The 23,008-nt window shown below is 40.5% G+C and overlaps 1 protein-coding gene across 9 annotated transcripts in view; it reads left to right on the top strand.

The window, feature by feature from the left end:
- Positions 1–23,008, top strand: part of LOC124115056 (liprin-alpha-1-like) — a 145,690-nt gene that overhangs the window by 52,213 nt on the left and 70,469 nt on the right. For all 9 annotated transcript variants that reach the window (XM_046475873.2, XM_046475882.2, XM_046475878.2 and 6 more), the window contains exons 2-3: positions 5,646–5,747; positions 16,794–16,958. In XM_046475873.2, coding sequence (XP_046331829.1) covers positions 5,646–5,747; positions 16,794–16,958 — 267 coding nt within the window. The remainder of the gene's footprint in view (positions 1–5,645; positions 5,748–16,793; positions 16,959–23,008) is intronic.

Here is a 23,008-nt window from a genome sequence, read left to right as displayed (position 1 = left end):
ATGACTGACAATTAACGCAAGGCTACTGTTTTTGGTGCCATAACGAGGAGGATATAAATAATAAATAGATTTGATAAGGTTAAATGATACAGTCTCTGATAGGTCAAACTATACAGACTGCCTGATAAGTGACATACAGGCTTTCTGATTGGTCAAAAGATGAAGGTCTGTTAGATCGCATGATACTGGCTATCTAATAGGTCATTCTACTGGCAATTTAATAGGTCAAATGATGCAGTCAATCTAATATCAAATGGTACAGACAATTAAGAGAGATGGTGAAGTGAAGCCTAGTTGTTAAAGCATTTGTCCTTTATGCCAAAAGCCTGGGTTTAATTCCCCACATGGGAACAAAGTGTGAAGCCTATTTTTGGTGTTCACTAGCTGTGGTATTGCTGGAATATTGCTAAAAGCTGTTTAAAACCAAAAACCGCTGATTCATTACAGGCAATATTTCATAGGGAGTCTCCTGTCTAATAAGGTGATGATGATATGGGGTTTCTGATAGATCAGATATACAGGATGTCTAAAAGGTCACATGACACAGGTGTCTGATAGGCCACATGACACAGGTGTCCGATAGGTCATGACACAGGTGTCCAATAGGTCATGACACAAGTTTTCTGATAGGTCACATGACACAGGTGTCCAATAGGTCATGACACAAGTTTTCTGATAGGTCACATGACACAGGTTGTCTGATACAATACATCTAACGTTGAACCAGTGCTCGTGCAACAAGCACCACCAAAAGCAAAGGCAATGATTGAAACCCCATCTTGTTCATCTACACCTCCAAATCTGACCGATATAGCCATATTCATGTCCACAAAGATCACAGAGTTCAAGTCCACAAACAGTGTCAAAGCAATATTCCACTGATGATTGGCAAATCTGAAACTTAAAGCATCCTTTGCACCCTGATCCTGTTACAACCGCTGGCAGTGCCACTGATGCAGGGCTAAGGGTCCAGGAATTCTCTGTGTGTTTTGTTGGGACAACCCTGATGGGCAATGCAAACATTGACACAGTGAAGGAGCTCATCAGTGTTTCCTGGTCTGTTTCCAACAATTATGCTGTGGATATTGGTAGAGTCAATGCATTGTGTTTAATGAGAAACAATCGCACCAAACCATCAAAGGGGCTTCGGTTGGGTGATAGACGTTAGGTTGTTCTCTGTTGGCTGGAGTCGGCTAAATTGATCCTAATTGAGGATAAGTGACATTTGGGCATTGGTAGAGACAAGGCAGAAGATGGACATCTCTATGCTGATAGAATGCATCGTCCCGTGGGACGACTAGGTAATGGTGATTAGTGATATTACTGAGGTTCTGGGTTGTGGCTGAGGGGAGGGCAGGCTCTTGCTCCCCATCACAATGTATACAGGCATTGGGATTCCCTAATGCTGTGCAACACGGACATGTTGTATAACCGTTGGACTGGTGTTGGTTGAACATGGGTAAAACAAGCAGAGTTAGTTTGAATTTATCTAGACTGCGCCAATGTCTACTATAGAGTTGCCATCTACCTAAGGGTTAAAGTTGTAGTCCACAAGGGTATGTCACGTCCTTGTGGATGTTACTCATCTCAAAGCATGAGAAGACAAGATGTCGAAATTAGCACAAGCTGCATCTGGATTCTGTAATGCAAAGGTGTATCATCACTGTTGAACTGTTCTTGAACATGGTTGGTTGGTTGGTTGGTTTGTTAACGCTGCACTCAGCAATATTCCAGCCACATGACAGTGGTCTGTAAATAATTGAGTCTGGATCAGACAATCCAGTGATTATATATATAGTGATCGATCCATGCAATTGGGATCGATGATATGCATAGTCGCCTCTTACGACATGCATAGTCGCCTCTTACGACATGCATAGTCGCCTCTTACGACAAGCATAGTCGCCTCTTCCGACATGCATAGTCGCCTCTTACGACATGCATAGTCGCCTCTTACGACAAGCATAGTCGCCTCTTCCGACATGCATAGTCGCCTCTTACGACAAGCATAGTCACCTTTACGGCAAGCATTCTTGAACATAGGTGAGAACTGTAGGGGGAAATCTATAAGCTGTCCTTGACGACATGTAGAAATTATCACAAGTTGTACCTGGATTCTATTTTGTTGTGTGAACACGGGTGTGTTGTCACTGTTATCCTGGTGTTTGTGAACATAGAGTAGATCTATATCATGTCCAAGATGAAATTATCACAAATTATGATATGAAGTTTTATTGCAAAGTGTAGTGTATTGATTTTGAACATAGGTATGCCCATAAGATGTTAGGATAAAGAAGTCTTAGAGTTCACAATATATAGCCATGTTGATTTTGTAACCGGTGTGGGACACTGTAGCAGTGTCAGTTGTTCTTGGGCATTAGGGAGACCCATACCCTAAACCAGACACAGAAATTGAAAACGTCTTGACTTCATCAAATATTTAGACATCTTGATTCTTCAAATTAGTAGAGGACACAGGAGTTGTATCGCAACTGTTGGTTTGCTGTTCTTGAAGTTCTTGGATGGACCCAAAAGAGTGGGTGGACCCTAAAGTGGGTTGACCCCAAAGTGGGTGGACCCAAAAGAGTGGGTGGACCCTAAAGTGGGTGGACCCCAAAGTGGGTGGACCCAAAAGAGTGGGTGGACCCCAAAGTGGGTGGACCCAAAAGAGTGGTTGGACCCAGGTGAGATAGGGAAATTGGTCCAAGTCTTATAGTTAATTTTACATTTTACATGCTTCTGTATACCGTGAAGCAGTTTGGGACTCAGGCGATTTATCGGAAATTGTCTCTTGGTATCATTTTCAGGAGAAAACTTATAAGTTTATTGACTTTTCTTAGTTGAGCATACCAGATCAAACCAAAGTTTACTCGTATCATGCTTCAGACTAGTAGCTAAAGTTGCAGGCTGCTGCGTTGTTCAGGGTGCTGTTGTACAAAGCGATCTTAGCGCTAAGGTGACTCCCATACCTTAACATAGACTTAGGACGACCGAAGCGATAAGGTTGTTTTGTACAACGGCACCCAGGTCAAGATTATTCCTGTTGCCCAGGGCTCAACACTTGACTCTACTGTAGCCTGTGTGCTTGAGGCTAGTGAAATATTATATGGGTTTGGGGAATACCATTGCTGGTATTGAACATGTTCGTGTCAATTTTTCGCAATATCTGGAATTTCTCTTTAACTTTAACTGGTTACTGGACAGATATCATTGAAATATACGTTGGCAGTTAGCTGAACTGTGATACCACCATTTTCACAGGAAATAAGTTTTCCTCAATGCTTCTAGAAATTGAAATCTTAGCTCTGTGAACCTCACCAGATAGGCCGATACATTGGCATTAGATGAATGAAGTGGTGACGTAATTGTCACTTGATAAAGAAACTTTTTGTTCTTCTCAACTAACCAGAAGGGCTAACATAACGCATTGTTATGATTTGATTTTAATTTCATTAAACAAATGCTAAAGTAGATCAACTACATGAAAATGTATTAAAACCACACATCTGTCACATCGGCTGAAATACTTCAAAGAAAGTCACAAAAATCATAGCACGATAAGAGTATATTGCCATACACTAATTAGTTCAATTTGATAGGCGGACTAGTTGACTGCCATGTAAGGTCACCCAGTACTGAGGCCTGAGCGTGATGCATTAGTCCTGGCAGATCATGTGACTGCTTGTTCATGTGATAGGAAATATGCCCTATGAGCTCATGTCCGATAAATCAAGCATTGCCAAACATACGTTATCAATAACCCAACCAAGCAATTTATCGGAGTGTATACCTGCCATTTTAACCTTTCTGTCTCACAGAATGGTCATGGCACCAGCCTTAGGCAATTATCTGTTTAAATATAGCCAAACTAGAGGAAATAAGCAATGGAAAAATAGAAATTCTAAGCCATTGTTAACTTGAAATGACTGTTATTGTAAGACCCTGAAAGAAGTGGGGGCATCATAGAACGGAATGGCCATTAGCTGTTTGTCGATGTCGAACACATTATCATAAATTCTTTGAACAGTTTTGTCCTCTATTCCTCCACGAGGAAGAACGTCAGTATGCCTGGGAGAAAGTGGGAGGAGGTTCGTAATATGACAGATCACAAGAAAATCTCAGAAAAAATGCCGTCCTGCCCGGACTTGTAGATTACTGAGCAATGATTCCTGATAAAAAACAAGCTGCCATTGAACTGTGTCATATTTCAAAGTGTAAAAGCCGAACACTGTTATCTTTTTGTAAACGCGTTACAATAGTGATGGTGGGCATGATACGAGATGTATTGTCATTCAAGGGTAATGATTCTATAGGTGTTCACTGTTTTGAAAAGTCCACTGTTGATTGGGACAAAGTCTGAGACATGGTTCAAAGAGTCGTGAAAAGCCCTTGAATCTGGCAGTTTGGAGCTGAAAAGACCTTAAATTTCACTGCCCTGAAAATGTCTTATAATTTGATCAAATGTCCAAAAAGGCCTAGTGCGCAGGTCCTATTCCAGGGCTCACCTCCCTACTGTTCTCACTGATTCTCACATTTTGATATATGGTATGCTCCAGATGATTTTTATGGGCTGTAATATGATGATCCAATATTTCACGTTTGTATTGATTTCCAATGGTTTGAGGCCTGTTGTCACTACTTCCTGCTCACAGACTGGGTGTTGGGTGATGGAGTGGAAGGCTCACTAAAGCAAGGCAGGATCAGCTGATGGATAAGCACGCATTTCTCCCACTTGTGTCATGCATGATTGTTTGTGACCCCAGGGGGATTCCAGGGTAGAATAGGACTCCAGTACCCAATGCATGGCTCTGAGAGGATTCCAGGGTAGAATAGGACTCCAGCACCTAATGCATGGCACTGTGGGGATTCCAGGGTAGAGTAGGACTCCAGTACCCAATGCTGGCCTCTGTTGGATTCCAGGGTAGAATAGGTCTCCAGTACCCCATGCTATAGGACAGAATAGACCCCAGTACCTCATAATTCCTTTTTGGGCAGAGTAGACCCCTGTACCCCATGATCCCTTCAGGGCAGAGTAGACCCCTGTACCCCATGGTCCCTTCAGCGCAGAGTAGACCCCTGTACCTTATGATCCCTTCAGGGCAGAGTAGACTCCTGTACCCTATGATCCCTTCAGGGCAGAGTAGACCCCTGTACCCTATGATCCCTTCAGGGCAGAGTAGACCCCTGTACCCCATGATCCCTTCAGGGCAGAGTAGACCCCTGTACCCTATGATCCCTTCAGGGCAGAGTAGACCCCTGTACCCCATGATCCCTTCAGGGCACAGTAGACCCCTGTACCCTATGATCCCTTCAGGGCAGAGTAGACCCCTGTACCCTATGATCCCTTCAGGGCACAGTAAACCCCTGTACCCTATGATCCCTTCAGGGCACAGTAGACCCCAGTAACCTATGATCCTTTGAGGGCACAATAGACCCCAGTACCCCATTTCCTCAGGGGAAGAATAGATCTTCAGTGAAATTGTGGTTTTAATGACTGCTTCGATTTTTTGTGTCACATCTTTTGATGGCAGACAAACAAAGTGTGTTTTGAATTACTTGTACTAGTCCACTCCCTTTTAATGACACAATGTTGTTTTGGAATATGTTGCCTGGTTGTTTACTCATGTTGCATCTTTTGTTTACAGGAATTAGCAACAGTAAACAAGGAACTAAATCAAGCAAGGGAACACTTACTAGAGAGAGAGGAGGAAATAGCGGAACTTAAAGCGGAAAGAAATAATACTAGGGTAAGTTCTATTTTTTACTACAAAAAGTATGTGTATTTAAGGCACTTCCTTTAGTTATGAAAATTCATTTGTCTATGTTCATTTTGGTGGATACTATCCACAAATAATGGCTCCTGCTTGCTCCACTGTCACCACCATGGCTTCATTTTGAATGACACAAGGGTGGATCATTGGCCTAGTCATCTAAGGCGCCACAAGAGTTGCATCCCTTGGGTACGCCAGAAGCCTGTAATCGTGGGTTTGAATCCCAGTTCGCTCCGATTATGTTTCGAGATTTGTCGCCAAAATTCCCATTCTCGTGGGTTTCACCAAAGTGGTAAACATCTGAGATCTGCATCACTTCAATCCCATCAAGCAGCTATATGATGGGTACTTGTCTTGTCTTTGTGTGTGGCATCTCAGATACAACTGGGAACATCCTGCAGGATTCTTCCTGGTCTGATTTGTGAGGATGCAAGGAGCCAGACCAAAAAACGGTTCAGTCGGTCCGACATACTGTCTTGGCTCGTCTTTGTCGTCTGATTGTTGCTTGTGTTTTCACGGGTGCACAGGTGGCCCAGTCATCTAAGGCGATTCGCTGTGCAGAGTTGCATCCCTTGGGCATGCCAGAAACCCATGATCGTGGGTTCAAATCCTGGTTTGCCCAGATTATGTTTCCAGCGAAGTGGTAAACGTCTCAGACCTGCATTACTTCAGGCTTTCCTCCCACATTAAGCTGACATGCTGCGATATAACTGGAATACTGTTAATAGCAGCGTTAAACCCAACTCACTCACTCACTCATCTTTCCAGTCACTGGTTTGCCTGGTCCGACCGTGATTACATACAGGTGGTTGTGATACAGAGGGAATATTGCTGAGTGCACTGTTAGCAACAATTTACAACCCGATTCTTTCACATTACCAAAGTTAATCTGCCCTGCAGTTAAGGACCACCTGATTCGTCCATGTTACTATAGTTAATCTGTCATGCCATGCCAGATAAAGTTGGGTAATATGAAAGAATCAGGTGATCCTTAACATCTCTTGAGTAGTATATATACTGACATGTTTATCTCAGTTCAGATGCGAGTTTGTAAATGTGATTTACAGGAGGTACAGAAGCTGTTTTTACGACAAGATTTAAACTTATGATATGATACATGCTGCATCCTTAAATAGAGCTCAGAACTTCGGCTATTTAGAAAGATGGAACGTATTATTTCTACATCCGCTTTGGCTGTGAAATTTGAGGCTATGATTATTGCACAGAAGTTTTGTGTACTCATCAGTCCCAGATGAGTCATTATTTGATGAAAGAGCTGATTTGTGCCTCAAACCTGGAGGGGCTGCTCAGCAAAGAAGTACTAAGCTTCTGAAACTCTTACGTTTCCCTTACAAACTTTCTCAAAGCCTGTGACCTCATATTTCCTTGTCTCATCTCCCCATAGGACATGAGAGTTGATATGCTTCTCAAGAAAGACTGAAACTGCCCTTTCTGCCTACTCATGTTATAAGGATGTGAATTGTTGCCTATTGATGAAGGTTGTTTTGAAGTAATATCAAACCCCTCCCTGTCTCCATGTCCCCATGGGGATTGCCGGGAAGAACAGGTCTCTAGTTGTTGTAGCAGTATCAGACTACAGCTGGTCTCCATGGGTGACCCTGTTGATTGTGTGTCACGGTTCCTGTATGGGTGGATCATTGGTCATGTTATCGATCCAATCCATCCAGAATATGATATGATCCGGTATAGGTGGAATATGCTGGCATTAAACAACTTCCACTCACTCACCCACCCACCCAAAGAATTTCAAGTGTTAATGATGAGAAGCCACAATGGTTGCCAGGGGAAGACAACTCTGATGTGACCTGGCTGCTTAAGAGAAGACAACTCTGTTTTGGTCTGATGTGCAAAGGAGAAGACAACTCTGTCGTGACCTGGGTGCTTTAGAGAAGGCAACTCTGTTTTGGTCTGATGTGCCAAGGAAAAGACAACTCTGTCCCATCTCACTGGGGCTCCTTTTCAGTTTAAATGGAGATGCTTGCCTCTCTCAGAAGTATGTTTTCAGAGCCTTTTCATAAGTCTATGAACAAAGCATATTAAATACCCGAAAATAGATCCTGAAAAGTTACAAGTAAGATTCTTCAAATTAGTAAGACATGTCCCCATAACTATATAGAAATTTCTGAAATCTATAGCAAGCTTGTTTTTCATAAGCTTTACAAATTACAAACAAATATCATCATCAGGTATCTTCAAAGATCTAAAATTACTAATCTTTGAAGTGCTGCCATCATAAAGCAAAAATAATAGATTTATTGGAGATATTTACATAAACAATACCACTTGAATGTCACTGGTCTAGATCAACTTTGGTGATCACTATAAAGCTTGATCACACACTTAAAGGCTTTTGTTGAAAAAATACAAAAACATATTACCTCAGAAGAAATATATTGCATAAGTATCTGAAAATGGAGATGGGTTTTTGCATAGTTATTTAAGAAATATCAGGGCTAGAATAAATATTTTTCAAGAGTGCACAAAAAGTTGCCATCTATGTAATGTTTAAGTGGTAGTCCACAAGGAAATGTCACTAATCCATCCTGAATTGCAGCGAAAAGTTACAAGTAAGATTCTTCAAATTAATAAGACATATCCCCATAACTATATAGAAATTTCTGCAATCTATAGCAAGCTTATTTTTCAGAAGCTTTACAAATTACAAACAAACGTCATCACCAGGTATCTTCAAAGATCTAAAATTACTAATCTTTGAAGTGCTGCCATCATAAAGCAAAAATAATAGATTTATTGGAGATATTTACATAAACAATACCACTTGAATGTCACTGGTCTAGATCAACTTTGGTGATCAATATGAAGCTTGGTCACACACTTAAAGGCTTTTGTTGAAAAAGTACAAACATATTACCTCAGAAAAATATATTGCATAAAAACGATATCCGTTGGGGTCATATGCGGATAGAGATGCAAATATCAAAGGTCAAGTAGGACTACTTTCACTGTTTATAAACAAACATGGCGTCGCCCTCGTCATTCGGCGATCGAGTCAGAATTAACCATCGGGAATCTGGATAAACTACAGGGATAATTGCTATCATTATCAAAAGAACAGTCTAATATACTGAAAATCAGTGTTTAACTGTGACGTAGCTAAGGCATTTGTATAAGTTTTGGCAACTTTGGAGATATAAATTTTGAAACAATTTTGCGAGGGCACGAGGCCTAGCCAAGCGGGATCAGTAGCCATATCTGTGCTTATAGACCTCTGCAGCTTGAAACCTTCTCCACAAATTAAAATAGTTGGATTTGGCCGAAATATGTTTGAATTGTTACCTTGTTTCGTTTTGTCGCTGTGTGTACATATGACTACACTTCTTGACGTTATGACAGGACTAGGGTTAGAGTAGCTTCCCTTTGACCAAGGGCAGTTACTCTAGCGGACAGACCAATGGTTTGCCACGAAAGGCAATTAAAAACAACTGTTGTTTTGCGTATGTGTTGCTTCAGTTGGAACTATATTGGCTACTGTCACTGTCCGACTGACACATCACTTACCCTGTGACGTAATAAATATTAATGCGCGCATTCCAGGAAAACTCGCAATGTTTTGGTAATGTTTGTGAGAGAGGGAAAACGATTTTAAAGCACAGAATTAAAGAATGACATTATATGATAAAGAGGTTATCACGCTTGTGTGTTTGGAGATGGTAAATATCCTGTATTAGGAATAAACATGATGTATTTAGCTCGCCAATGCTCGAGCTGTTTATTCCTAATGCAGGATATTTACACACTCGCGTGATAACCTCTATGGGTGCGGATCAGATAACTGCAAGTAGGCTAGCCTTGTGGTTAAGGGGTTTGTTTGTCATGCTGAAGGCACAGTTTTGATTTCTCACATGGTGTCTGCCCAGGTAGTATTATTCAGGGGTGAGACTCTTCCGTGGATCCACAAATTTTAGTGACCACAAATGTGTTCAAATCTGATGGCTTCCCCCATAAACACCCCCAAATTATGGACCAAGCTCCATCGCAAAAATGTTTCAGCTGAAAAGCAATCTCATTAAAATCAGATTTTAGTTATCGCTTTCGCTAAACAAAGATCTGAGGACATCCCATTACGGGTCACGTCAGAACGACCTTTCGCGAATTTTGACCGACCTATGAAATGACTGACAAGAAATCGACATTAGCCAATCAGAAGGCAGCTTTATTGAGCTTTACGACACTAGTTTCAAACTCGCGACTATGCCTCGAAACATATTTTGACGTATTCTCGATTAAAACATTTAAAACTGATAAGAAGAACATTCTGGAATGGCTTATAGATGGCCTAGATTGAAATGGATATGATCATAAAACCTGTAACTGTCGTTCGGAATACCCAGTGTTAAATATTTCGTGGTTGCATGATCAGAAAACACATTCCGTCCGTCACTTTCATGATCTGGTAAGCGACGCTCTGATTGGTTGGTTGAAAGGTCGTTCTGACGTGACCCGTAATGGGATGTCCTCAGATCTTTGTTTAGCGATAGCTTGGCTGAAAAGGAAAATATCCATTCCTATCCCTGATTATTAATATTATACCCTGACACAAGTGGAATAATTTAGGAATCCGTACTGTTCTTCAAGAGCATACTCAATGGCTGTTCAGTATTTCTCAATGAAACTTTGCACAGATATCAGTCTGGCCATGAATGTGTGCCTTTTTCTATTTTGGAACATTTTGAAAGTTTAATTCTTCCCCAGTCCTCCATGAAAATAATTAAACTTGCTGTCACTAGGTGGCTTTTCCTTGAGTCTTGCTGAAGTCTTGCAGTCAATAGAACATACCACTGTCGGGGAATGTGAGTGTTTCATGCTTAGAGTGGCATAAAACCATACATACCCAATCAGTCACTCCATCACTCATCCGCAAGTACCTGTTAAAGAGTTGAGCCCCTTAGGCGTGCCAAGATCCTAAGCTCATTGATTCAAATACCAAATTTGCCCGTGTTTGATTCTTGGTGCATCAGCACCATACCATTGCACAATATGCTTTTCCAGAGTGGCAATTTGGCATACATAGGCATCTTTTTTTCAAAATCTAGATAAATCCCTGTTATTTGTGTTGTGAAAATAACAGTTATTTCATAGCTCAACTTGGTATTTCACTGACCAATCAAGTCAAGAATACGCAATCAAAATACAGAATATCAGCTTGAATATCAGGTACGACCTTTTGTATATCTTGGTCTGGAAAATAAATAGTTCACCATTTCATATTTGAATATATCCTAGCTGTAATGAAGAAGACAGTGAATCAATAGTCCAATATTTCTGGACTTATTGTTTCCTCAGGCCATTGATCATAGAACTGGTGACATCATTGTTTTGCCTTGGTATCTACCATCAAGTGTGTACACAAGAAGAGATTAGCATCGCCAGCACAAACTGTGCTGTAGCCGAGGATAGTTTGCATATGGAATCTGTTTGTAATTGGTCTATAATTATTAGCTTTATTATGGATCTGGAAAGTTAATGATGTTTATTGCCCAGATACTGGAAGAGGGACTTTTTTTAATACAGTAAACTACGTTTATAACGAACACGCTTATAACGAACTTTAGTCCGGTCATTTCTTGTATATATGCTGTATGTATGCTTATAACGAACTACGGTTATGACGAACTAAAATTAGTGGTCCCTTTGAGTTCGTTATAACTGTAGTTTACTGTACGTGCTTTTGGATGAATTTTGTGAAGTCTTGTTACTTACATATTTGGAGGGTGGAGCATTAATTCCCTTGAACATAGGAACTGTGTAAATGTCCCGCCATTAAATATTTCGGGATTGGGGTGGGAATGGGTGTTCTCATTGTTAACCACATCTTAGAAATATGTGAGACCATACCTTACTAAGACCACTGTCTTGACCACTGGTTAGGACCACACCTGTGATCTACTCGTAGAGGGTCTGCCTCGAAAGCAGAACGTCGGGGGTTCGCTTCTAGCTGCGTCATTCCCAAATGTGTAAAAGATGATAGATGTTACCCTGCCTGGTGCTCAGCATTGAGGGGCTAAAACAAGGACTGGTCGGCTCGGAGTCAGTATACTGTGTCTGAGTGGGGTATTCATGTTAAACTGTGACATGGTGTCTCAGTGGGCTAGCACTGTAAAATTGGCATTGGTCCGGACAAGTACAAGCAGCAACTCACTATCTCACTCACTCACTCTCACACACACACACACACACACACACACACACACACACACACACACACACACACACACACACACACACACACACACACACACACACACACACACACACACACACACACGTGCATGCACATGCACATCACATAAGTGCAATAATCCTGGACGCAATGTAACCCTATTTCACATCACATCACATCACATCACATCACATCACATCACCACTGGTTTGCCTTACCCAAATTCTGTGATCCAGGTCTTCTTTGGTGTGGCTGGAGTATTGCTGACAGTGGCTTAAACACTCTTTTGAAATACATTCATAACATTAACAACAAGATAACCAGCATCACGATAAATTATTTTGTATTTTTGAATCCAATATTTCAAGAATATTGATGCACCAGACATTTAGTTTTTTAACTGGCATGACAGATTAACTATTGTAATATTAAGAATCGTGAGTTCTTTTTCTTCTTTTGACTTAGTATATATAGTTTTTAGCCCACCGGGTCTGAAAAACCAAGGTGAGATTATGCCATACTGTGGCGTCTGTTGTTCGTATGTCCACAATTTTTTCCAACAACTTCTTCTTCTGAACCACTAATTGGAAATTAACGAAATTTGCCTGGAAGCATCCCCAGGTGGCGGGGATTCAAAATTGTACAAATGGTTGCGCTGACCCCCCAGGGGACTGATGGGTGTTGTGAAATAGGGGTAGTTTGGCAATATTGCTTTAAACAACTTCTTTTCTGGAACTAAGAGATAGATATCAACCATATTTGGTTTGAAGCATTCTCCGTTGGTGAGGATTCAAAATTGTACAAATGGTGGGGCTGAGAGTTGGGGCGGAATAGGGGTAATTTGGCGTAATTGCTTTAAAAGACTTCTTCTCTGGAGCTAAGAGATAGACATCAACCATATATGAGAAATACACGTTCATGCTGTCAGATTTGCCATCCACCCCTTTTAAATGCTGACAGAGTCAAAATTACGAAATATTTGCAGTATTATATACATGTACAATGCAAATGTATATTTTGTCATGATTGCGTAAATATCCAAGTGAGCGATACAGGCCCTATGGGCCTTTTGTTTTAATTTGTGTTCAAGGCATGTTTGTACATTACATGCTGGCGGACGAGAAGCATGAATGTTTAATAGGACTAGGTATATGGTGCACGTCATCCAGTGGAGAAAGAAGTAACACAGCGGCTTTCTACTTCTGTAAAGGGACTTGGGGACGCAGGGTGTTTGGTACTGAGACGGGTGGTGATATAAATCAAATAATTAATGCATTACCCCTGTGGTATTTTCAGTCACTATTGAACATCACGTCAAGCAAGACAGTGAGTCGGAGTTGTAGACACTTGTAGTTGAACTGTTCCACTTACAAATGTCAAAACTAACGTCTTGGATATCAGTCTTCCTAAGTTTGTTCAAGGAATATCAATAGCCCTGCTATGTTTCCAACTTAAGAGATTATAATTGCTTGTCATATCATAAGGACTCTTTCAATATGAGTCTAATTGTGTTTTAATGCATTATAGAGTTTGACATTTCTCATGTTGAAAGGAAGTTCCAAAAGACTTGAGATGATTTAAGAAAGTTCTGTGGAAGTATATGTGCAAAGTACATCTGGTGTCAGAAGATGAAAGGAGATTGTTAAGGCCTTATAGTTACCGTTGGTTTAAAAACAAACCAGAAATTATCCCCAAAAAATAAATATGTCTTTTGACAATATGAGTAGTTGACAAACTACTTTTGATAGAAATACATGTACAAATCTTTATTCTACTCCCATCAAACAATTATGTTTTGGTATCGTTTCACAGTTGTACTTTTAGGAATGTGTTGCCTACAAATTTGTTTTTTATTCATTACTAGCAGTATTAATAGGGATGTATAATAAATACTATTGTCTTTTTTCAACCACCTCCATTGAATTTTCAGCCAAAATATTTGTAATCTAACTACTAAAAAATAAAAGGGATTTTGTGGGATTGCTTGAATATTCCTGTGATATTGCTTGAATATTCCTGTGATATTGCTTGAATATTCCAATGATATTGCTGGGGTATTCCCGTGATATTGCTGGGATATTCCCGTGATATTGCTGGGATATTCCTGGGATATTGTAGGGATATTCCAGTGATATTGCTGGAATATTCCCATGGTATTCCTGGGATATTCCCATCATATTGCTGGGATATTCCCGTGATATTGCTGGGATATTCCATGATATTGCTGGGATATTCCCGTGATATTGCTGGGATATTCCTGTGATATTGCAGGGATATTCCATGATATTGCTGGGATATTCCCGTGATATTGCTGGGATATTACCATGATATTGCAGGGATATTCCCGTGATATTGCTGGAATATTCCCATGATATTGCTGGGATATTCCAATGATGTTGCTGGGATATTCCCGTGATATTGCTGGGATATTCCTGTGATATTCCTGTGATGTTGCTGGGATATTTCTGTGATATTGTAGGGACATTCCTGTGATATTGCTTGGATATTCCCCTGATACTGATGGAATATTCCCATGATACTGATGGAATATTACTGACTGCAGCATCAAACAATCTCCATTATCCAGCTGTAATCATACTGAACCACTATCCCTTGACTTGATTGAGTGAGTTAGTAGGGATTTATGACGTTTTTATCATTATTTCACCTTCAGCAATATCATTGATCGGGACACAAAGAGTGGGCCTCGCACATTAAAACCATGGGGGAACTCGAACCTGGGTCTTAGGTTTAAAGAGTGAAACACTTCAACCACGACAACCCTACTACCCCTCCGACTAGGAAAATTGCCTTGATTTGTAATTTTATTCGGTCTCGGCCATTATTTTTGTATTTCTTTACAACATTGTTGTAAATGGGTCACAGATATGTTCAATAAACATTAACCACTGCAACATGAAAATAATTGCATTTTCATCAAGTTAGATAAGAGAACAGAGCTGATTTCTCCACCAAAGCTAATAATGAACACTCCACCACTGGTGCCAAAATGTCCTGTCAAGGTGATACGGTAGTCCAAGAACGACATATTTGGGCGGAAGCCAAGTCAGGTGGTCTCTCCCAGGATCCATGATGAAATTAGACCTCGAGAACTTATATTATTACGTTTTCTATATTATTGATGAGGGGCCTCTTCTATCTGTGCGGCTTGGCAGGTTTGTGCTACAGCATATGCCAAAACTTTCCATGATTTATGAATGAAACACCCTGTGCAGGGACGCTGGTGTAGGTGCCTCTCAACAAGTGCCAGCTCCGCACAACAGTTTACAGCTGGGCAATAAAATGCCTTGTATGTATGATGTACAGAGGACGGATCTGCTGTGGTGGAAGGACAGGATATGGATTATTGCCCTGGAAGTGTGATGTCATGGATTTTGCTCAGTACCTACAAATAGTGTCACGGAATTGGATGGCTAGGTGGAAATGGTTTAAGAACACAGTCAGCAGTGTTCCAGATGTATCACAGCAGCTTGATGATTGAGTCGGTATTGCAAACCAGTGGTTGATAGCATGAGCAGCTAATCACATTGTTTGTGTTCACAATGACAGGGTTAAAAACTAACAGTTTTTGTCAACTAGTCCTTATAATGATAACATATAGCAAAACCCTTAAAATGGGCCAATTTCTACTAGTCCTTAGGATACCTTTACTATTGGGCAGTTTGGTAAGGACTACAGGACTAGTGCCAATTTCTAACGCGGAATGACAGTCAACCAATTCAGCTCCTGAATCAGCTCCAACTCAGTACTAGCCCCTGAATATGTCACAACTCAGTACTAGCCCCTGAATATGTCACAACTCAATACTAGCCCCTGAATATGTCACAACTCAATACTAGCCCCTGAATATGTCACAACTCAGTACTAGCCCCTGAATATGTCACAACTCAATACTAGCCCCTGAATATGTCACAACTCAATACTAGCCCCTAAATATGTCACAACTCATTACCGACCGCCTCCGTGGTCTTGTGGTAGAGCGTCCGCCCGGAGAGCGGAAGGTCCAGGGTTCGATCCCGGGCCGCGTCATACAAAAAGACGTTAAAAGATTGTACTTGTTGTTACCCTGTCTGGCGCTCGGCATTAAGGGGCTAAAACAAGGACTGGTCGGCTCGGAGTCAGTATACTGTGTCTGAGTGGGGTATTCATGTTAAACTGCGGCATGGTATCTCAGTGAGCTAGCACTATAAATCGGCATCAGTCCGGACTAGTACAAGCAGCCACACACACACATACACATACACGTGCATGCACGTCGCTATATAAGTGCAATAATCTTGGACGCGACGTTAAACCCAATTCCACCTCACCACCCACCTCACAACTCATTACCTACCCCTGAATATGTCACAACTCAGAACTAGCCCCTGAAAATGTCGCAACTTAGTACTAGCCCCTGAATATGTCACAACTCAATACTTACCTCTGAATATGTCACAACTCAATACTAGCCCCTGAATATGTCACAACTCAATACTAGCCCCTGAATATGTCACAACTCAGTACTAGCCCCTGAAAATGTCACAACTCAATACTAGCCCCTGAAAATGTCACAACTCAATACTAGCCCCTGAAAATGTCACAACTCAATACTAGCCCCTGAAAATGTCACAAATCAGTACTAGCCCCCGAATATGTCACAACTTGGTACTCATTGATTCATTTGTAGTTACTAAAAAAGTCATGGTTGGAACCGCATTTATTCCCAGGTGAGCTACAGAACTGTGGATCAGTTTCAACTTCCCATCAGTTGTCATATTCAGCATGTACATACATACATATTTCAACTTTTGTTTCAGCTTCTATTGGAGCACCTTGAGTGCCTTGTCTCTCGTCACGAGCGGTCACTCAGGATGACTGTGGTCAAGCGGCAAGCGTCATCTCCCGCAGGAGTCTCCAGCGAGGTCGAGGTGCTCAAGGCTCTCAAGTCTCTGTTCGAACATCATAAAGCCTTAGATGAAAAAGTAAGTATACGTTTCGTTATCATCACGATTGTAACCAGTGTTCGAAATTAAGGGGGGTCCTGAAGTCATTGGGCTTTGTGCTGGAATATTTAGGAGACCCATAATTTATCTTTAACGTTGGGGTTATGACAAGTCTCCCTTGGCTTGCACTCTATTTATTTAGTTTCTTTTCTGGACCGTCATTCCCATGAACTGTCGTTTCTATGATTGTCTGTGCAAAGATGTTTGATTATACCATACCATATTGTGTTATTTGACGTATTCTATGGAATACAGAATTTGTCCTAACATTAGAGATATTAGAGACAAACACACTGCTTCTAATTTAAAGCTATTTTAATTTCGAACCAAGTACACAACTTAAAGTTTCAAATGAGAGACATGTTATTGTGATTTGAAACCTCAAATTCAAGCATGATCCAAAATGATACAATATTAAATCACTATATTCTACTCAAAAGAAGTTAAAGAATACCTGATTTTTTTTCATATGAATATGGTTAATCTGTTGTGACTTCTTTTGTGTAGTGTTTAAATAAAATACTTCTACCCAGGCACCTGTGTAAGTATAATTGGAACTCTCCAAACAAAAAGGTTTAATGAAAACTGCTGTTGCCTTGACAGTAGAAAATATGGAGCTGAATCGTTAATGGGATAAACCACAGACAGTAAAATAGAAATTTCAGTCCTGGAATTCAATTGACACTGCAGTGCCACCTTTGTTCCTTTTTGTCAATCAGCTGCATGACATTGACCAATTATTCCTTTAGTCCGGGAAATAAGTTTCTTGGAAGATCCTTTGAACTTGATCTGGCTGCATCTCCTTTATCATCAATTACTCCACAGTCGGGTGACATGTGCTACTTTTCACACCTTTTTCATAAAGAGTTCTATCACAGGGAGATAACTCCAAACTTCCATGTCAGCCTGATGCAGTTTGAGCCAGGTAATTTTATACTAACAATGCAACAATAAACACATCATGGGTTGTTTCTAATTATCGGGGTAGTTCAGTCTTCCCTGCAGTAACTCTTTGGAAAAGGAGTCCAAAAAATATCTTTTTGGGAAAGTTAGGTGATGAAATTGGGGTCATGTAGTTTTTATGGTTCAGTCGGATAATTGGTGGGTTTATTTGTTAAGAATATCAGTTTTTGCTATGAATTTTACTTCATTCATCACCAGCTTGCAATCTGATTCAACCACCAGTTTTTAAGGAAGTCATTGTTTTACTTGACTTTGACTTTGTTTGGATTTCAAAATGTTTACATTTGGCAGAATAAAAATTTGTTTGTTCATGGCAGGTGACAGTAATAGAAGTAAATGTCAGTTCCCGCTGGCTTTTGAAACTGCCACTCTTAGTCTCCCCTAATTTTTGTCAGTCCCAACTTTCCACAAATATAAAAAACAGTAAAAAGTACCTGGTTTTAATTCCTCAAACATCATGTTCACTGCAATGTTGTCATCTCTGAAATAACGAAGTAAGATCTACATGATCACACTGAGCTCAGTCACAATTTTATCCTTATTGTTTTGGTATTTCAAGACTAAGTCACTGCAAATATATATTTAACCTCGAAGCAAAGTGAAAAGCTTTTTCCTTGCACTGAAAATAGACAAGGGGAAACCCAGATATAACAGACAAGCTGAACAATCTTTGTTCATAAAATATGCTTATTTGAATATCTCCGATCTATTGTTCAACAACAAAGATTTATGAGGTACTTTACTGCCGGTACACAGGGCCGGCAGCCACATGAATTACAAGCCTAATTCTATAGGTAAAAAACTTGTAATTACCAGTAAACGAGAACACTGAATGATCCAACAGGACCTGTGCCACAATGATTCATGCACTAGGTGACCTTGTTATAGTAGGACTTTCTCTTAATACATTTTGTGACGGCCAATCCCTGTTTCCCTTTGTGACAATTTTTCTCAAAGTGACTTCAAACATCAATCACAACACACACATTGAATTTTATTTGGATTCTGATCTTTTTGGAAGACATAAAGATTTGACAGATTTTAGTTCAGGATGCAGATTTGTGTTTTTCATGGAATTAGATGACATTGAAAGCTAGCACCATTCTTGTCTCCATGCTTGCCGTAAGAGGCAACTATGCTGGACGTAAGAGGCGACTTACAGGATCGGGTGGTCAGATGTGCTGACTTGGTTGATGCATGTCATCGTATCCCAATTACGTGGATCGATGCTCATGATGTCAATCACTGGATTGTCTGGTCCTGACTTGATTATTTACAGACTGCCGTCATATAGCTGGAATATTGCTGAGTGCGGCAAATGAATAACAAATAAACAAAACAACAAACAAACCCTTACAATATTGTTAACAGCAAGGTCTGCTCCTGGTATACAGACTGTGCCCAAAATTTTATCTGCTAGCTTTAACTAGAGCTATCCTTATAATACCATATATGATTTATCAGTGGTGCAAATGTCTAAGACCTGCATTACTTTGGGCTTTCCTCCCACATTAACCTCCCTCTTTCCTCTTTAATCACTTGTCCATGTGAAGTCTGAACTCTTGGATTTCACTGACATGTCAAAAGATTTCTTGTCATGTTCGGTCACCTCAATGGGATTCTGAAAAGAAGACTAGTAATAGGCCATTTTTATGGCACATATTTCCCCACCACACGGGGGCATGCTCAAAACGCCACTATTACCCCAGTCACTGGGTCAGTGTGCACTCAACAATCATTCTGATCAACCTGTGGAGTATATAAAACAAGCTGACTGTTATGCGCTAGGTTAACAGTTCATCCTACCAGGTACCCATTCACTGCTGGGTGACCAGAGGCACATTTGGAACAAAGTCACTTGCCCAAAGAGACAGCACATGTGTTAAATGTGCTTCAGAATAGATACCCAGTACACTATCCTTGTCATTAGATCCGAACAAAGAGCATCAGGTGGTCAGACTTGGCTGATAGCTAGTCACCGTGGTCTAATGGTAGAGCGTCCGCCCGGAGAGCGGAAGGTCCGGGGTTTCGATCCCCGGCCGCATCATACCAAAAGACGTTAAAAGATGGTACTTGTTGTTACCCTGTCTGGCTCTTGGCATTAAGTGGTTAAAACAAGGACTGGTCAGCTTGGAGTCAGTATACTGTGTCTGAGTGGGGTATTCATGTTAACTGCGGCATGGTATCTCAGTGGGCAAGCACTATAAATCGGCATCAGTCCGGACTAGTACAAGCAGCCACACACACAAGTGCATGCATGTCGCTATATAAGTGCAATAATCTTGGACGCGACGTTAAACTCCATTTCAACTCACCTCATGCTTTCAATCACAGGTGTGTGTGGCCCGGGAGTTGCTTATGGACAAGCTGGAATATTGCTGACTGTGGCCTAAAACAATATTCACTTATGGTTATTCCAATGTACCAGCATCAAGAGCTTGAGGGGGGCACAGGTGGTCCAGTCTTCATTGGTGCCACGATTCGCTGTGCAGAGTTGCTTCCCTCAGGCCTGAATGATTGTGGGTTTGAATCCCGGTTCGCCCCGATTATGTTTCTAGGTTTTTCAGCACCATACCCGTGCTCGTGGGTTTCACCGAAGTGGTAAACATCTCAGACCTGCATCACTTCGGGATTTCCTCCTACATCAAGCTGACACGCCGTGATATAACTGGAATACTGTTAAAAGTGGCGTTAAACCCAACTCACTCACTCAGGAGCTTGAGACTTTTATCAGTAAATGACCTGGGCTTTTATTGTCTGAAGGACTACATTATTATCCATCATCCCAATAAGGTCAAAGTAGTTCTGATGTAACGAAAATGTCAATGCATCAGATTGTTGTTGATGTTGGGAGCTCCCCGTCTATCCCCGCAAAGTCTATTTCTGTCTCTCAGCCTGAAGAGTGCCAGACACTTTCTGCGCTTGATGTCAAGGGCCTATTGTGGAGACTTTTCACAGATTTCAAGTTGATTGTGATGCTGATATTCCATTCTCTCATCAGTCATCTAATGCATTGTGCATAGAGCTGTCGTCACAAACACTGGCCACCTGGCTTTTGGTTGATTTGTGCCATTTAATATATTGCTCCATTTGCGAATTTTCTTAATGTGATGCAAATTAGAAAATCTCCCAGCCTAACATTCTTTCCAAATGTTGGATGTTCAAATTATAGTTTCATTTCCTAATTGACATTTTGTTCTTTGGATTTCTTTTTTACCTTTCAGTCATTTCGAACAGTGTTTGGAATAAGATCATTATTGTAGATCTTTGAATAATACTAATATTGACCAAGTGTTTCTGTGTGATTGTCAGGAGGCTAGGCTGAGAAAACCACCTGAAACGATATATCAAATGCAATAATTCGAATCATGGAGAATGAGTTATTTTTTGTTCAGTTGGTTTTACAGATATCTGAACTGAAGCGTTACACAAATCTGATATTCATCAGCTTTTTGAGGCAGCTAATTAGTTGTGACATTAAGTATCCATGTCCATGACGCGTCTCTGTGATCAGTGATTTACCTGGTGACACCCAAGCGAAATACATGCTTACGGCATAACTGTCATCGTGACTTGGTATTTAATTTTTCGGAAAGAGTCAATCAATAAAGATCAATGTGGCGCACATGACATATACGAAGGACAGTGGGGAATGTAAGCTGCAGGAAGCTTGACATTTGCAGAAGTCAGAAAAATTATTTTTAGCAGTGTTGTCAAAGACTTGGTATTTACTTATTTCTTTTGATAAAGATTGATTTGTGTGTGTTCTTTGAATATACACCAGAAGAATTAATTAGTATTTGGCAGAGTAATGTATGTTTATTTCCTTTTAGGAAAGGACAATAGATCATGCACAAGAGCAAATGTAACATCCATTATTGGAGTCCAGATAGGACAATCATGCTTGATGGTAGCCAGTGAGAGATTCTCAACCAAATGGAAGCGTGTTTTTTTGACAAAATGTGAAGTCCAGTTGGTTTCAATGTGACGTCCTTTCTTGGTGTTCAAATATGAAGCCCACTTTTGGCATTCAAATTTGGAATGTTTTCTTGGCAGTAAAATGTGAATGATTTTTTTTGGTGTTCAAATGTGAAACCCTCTTGGTATTCAAACACAAATCCTGGGCACTCTTGGTGTTCAAATGTTTAGTGTTTTGTTGGTGTTCAAATGTAAAAACCTCTAGGTGTCACCGTCACTCCTGTTGACCAACAATCTCATTAAAATCAGATCTTAGTTTTCGCTACCGCTAACCAAAGATCTGAGGACATCCCATTACGGGTCACGTCAGAACGACCTTTCGCAAACATTGACCGACCAATGAAATGACTGACAAGAAATCAACATTTGCCAATCAGAAGGCAGCTATCTCCAGCATGTATTATAGCTGGAATATTGCCCGCATCAAACAACATTCACTCACTCAGTTCTGAAAGGTCAAGATATTGTTGTTAGGAAGAGGACTTTTTAAACAGCTTTGTGTGTTTTTGATTGTTTATTTGCTAATGGATTCAATTCATTCATTGAGATTCATAGCTCACTTAATCTTCTTCCATGTCATGGTGCTACTTGGAGCTTGTGAAAATGGGGATTCAATAATTCTGTGGTCCCGGGATTGTTAGAACAAGATTTATGTTCTGTCCCATGAAGGAGGTGGCTTGCTTTGATCTAAATTCCTCATAGCGCCTTGTTTGAAATCTCTGTTGCTTAAAAAATGAATTGACAATTTTTTGCAAGCATGTATTGCAAGAGTTAAGGGTTGAAATAGTATTTTTTGCCCCACACAGAATTATACAACAGTTCCAGTATCCGATGATGCTATATTGACAATAAATCTGATCCCAAGACTTGTTCCGAGACAGCAGATAGGCTTTCTGTCTGTGATCAGTGATAATATTAAGATAAGGAAAGTTCAATCAATACATAAACATCATCTTTGTTACTATTCAACAGAAACTCTTGTAGCTAGGAGTCAACTCACCACTTAATCGCTCACTAACACTCAATCACTCTCCAACCACTCACTCACTCACTCGTCTCACTCACTCACTCACTCTCTAAAAGATGAA

Source organism: Haliotis rufescens, unplaced genomic scaffold, assembly GCF_023055435.1.
Source record: "Haliotis rufescens isolate VD_foot unplaced genomic scaffold, xgHalRufe1.0.p SCAF_6, whole genome shotgun sequence".
Taxonomy (NCBI): domain Eukaryota; kingdom Metazoa; phylum Mollusca; class Gastropoda; order Lepetellida; family Haliotidae; genus Haliotis; species Haliotis rufescens.
This window is presented reverse-complemented; position numbering and strand designations above follow the sequence as displayed.